Source organism: Lolium perenne, chromosome 2, assembly GCF_019359855.2.
Source record: "Lolium perenne isolate Kyuss_39 chromosome 2, Kyuss_2.0, whole genome shotgun sequence".
Lineage (NCBI taxonomy): Eukaryota > Viridiplantae > Streptophyta > Magnoliopsida > Poales > Poaceae > Lolium > Lolium perenne.
Window position 1 is genome coordinate 273,869,406 of NC_067245.2, and position 1,355 is coordinate 273,870,760.

Here is a 1,355-nt window from a genome sequence, read left to right on the forward strand (position 1 = left end):
CGTTATTGTTGTTGTTTGGAACATTGTTGCCAACATGCGCCCACATGTGCTCAACCAAATCAGCCTGGAGCTGGTTGTGAATTGATCTCGAATTTCGTGATGCACATGGAGGATATCCTGGAATGAAACCGGACCACCTTGAGGAGCAACCAACTCTCCCTGGTCTTCCCAATCATTATCAAACAGTGAGTCATCCCGCTCTACCTCAATAATCATGGTGTGCATGATTACACTAGCGGTCCTACCTCCCACATGGTTTGCACACTCCATCCTCTAGCAGGGTGCCTGACGACAGCCCAACAAGCTTGGAGGATACCAAACACCCGCTCGACATCTTTCCGGGTTGCCTTTTGCTCTTTGCCAAACCTTGCCCCTTGCTCTGAATTGGGATGATGGATTGTCTTCACGAGCGTAGCCCAAGGTGGATAGATACCATCAGCAAGGTAGTACCCCTTGTTGTAGTGGCGGCCATTGATCTCAAAATTCACACCAGGGGACTGACCGTGCGCAAGCCTATCAAACACCGGAGAGCGTCGTAGCACATTGATGTCATTGTGTGAGCCGGCCATTCCGAAGAATGAGTGCCAAATCCATGTGTCATGTGAAGCAACGGCTTCAAGAATCGTTGTGCACCCCTCAGAATGGCCCTTTTATGACCCCTACCAACCAAAAGTGCAGTTCTTCCCATCCAAATGCATGCAATCTATGTTGCCAAGCATCTCAGGAAACCCCCTAGAAGCGTTGATTGACAGCATACAGGCTGTGTCCTTTGCAGTAGGTTGTCGTAGAAAATTTTCACCAAACACATCGATCACTGCTCTGCAGAACCTATACATCGCTTCCAAGCAGCTGTACTCGCTCATCCGGACGTACTCATCTACGTAGTCACCGGCAACACCATATGCTAGCATCCTAATCGCTGTCGTGCATTTCTGATATGAAGACATTCCTACCTTGCCAATTGCATCATGTTTGGCGATGAAGTAGTCGTCGTAGACCTTGATGTCGTCCATTATCCAGTTGAACAACGGTCTGGACATCCAAAAACAGCAGCGAAACATCTGCGGCGTGAACAATGCCTTGTTTTAGTGGAAATAGTCGTGTAAGAGCATGTTGTGACCGCGTTCTCGTTTACGGTCCAAGGCCGGCGCGCGTCCTAGTAAGGACCCCCGGTACAATGGGATCTACGCGACATTGTGCTCGTGGATGAGCAACGCAGCCTCCATGAGAAATTCGTCGTCTGATGACATGTCGATGACGTTCTTGTAGAAGAACTCGCCGCCGCTGTTGATGCGTGTGGTTGGCACGTCCGTTGGGAACCCCAAGAGGAAGGTGTGATGCGCACAGCGGCAAGT

At 50.1% G+C, this 1,355-nt stretch overlaps 1 protein-coding gene across 1 annotated transcript; it reads right to left on the reverse strand.

Annotated features, from left to right (window-relative positions):
* Positions 1-659: 659 nt before the first annotated feature.
* LOC139835809 (uncharacterized) lies at positions 660-1,013 on the reverse strand. Its single transcript, XM_071825681.1, has one exon. The coding sequence runs from the start codon at positions 1,011-1,013 to the stop codon at positions 660-662; it is 354 nt and encodes a 117-aa protein (XP_071681782.1).
* Between the last annotated feature and the right edge of the window lie 342 nt (positions 1,014-1,355).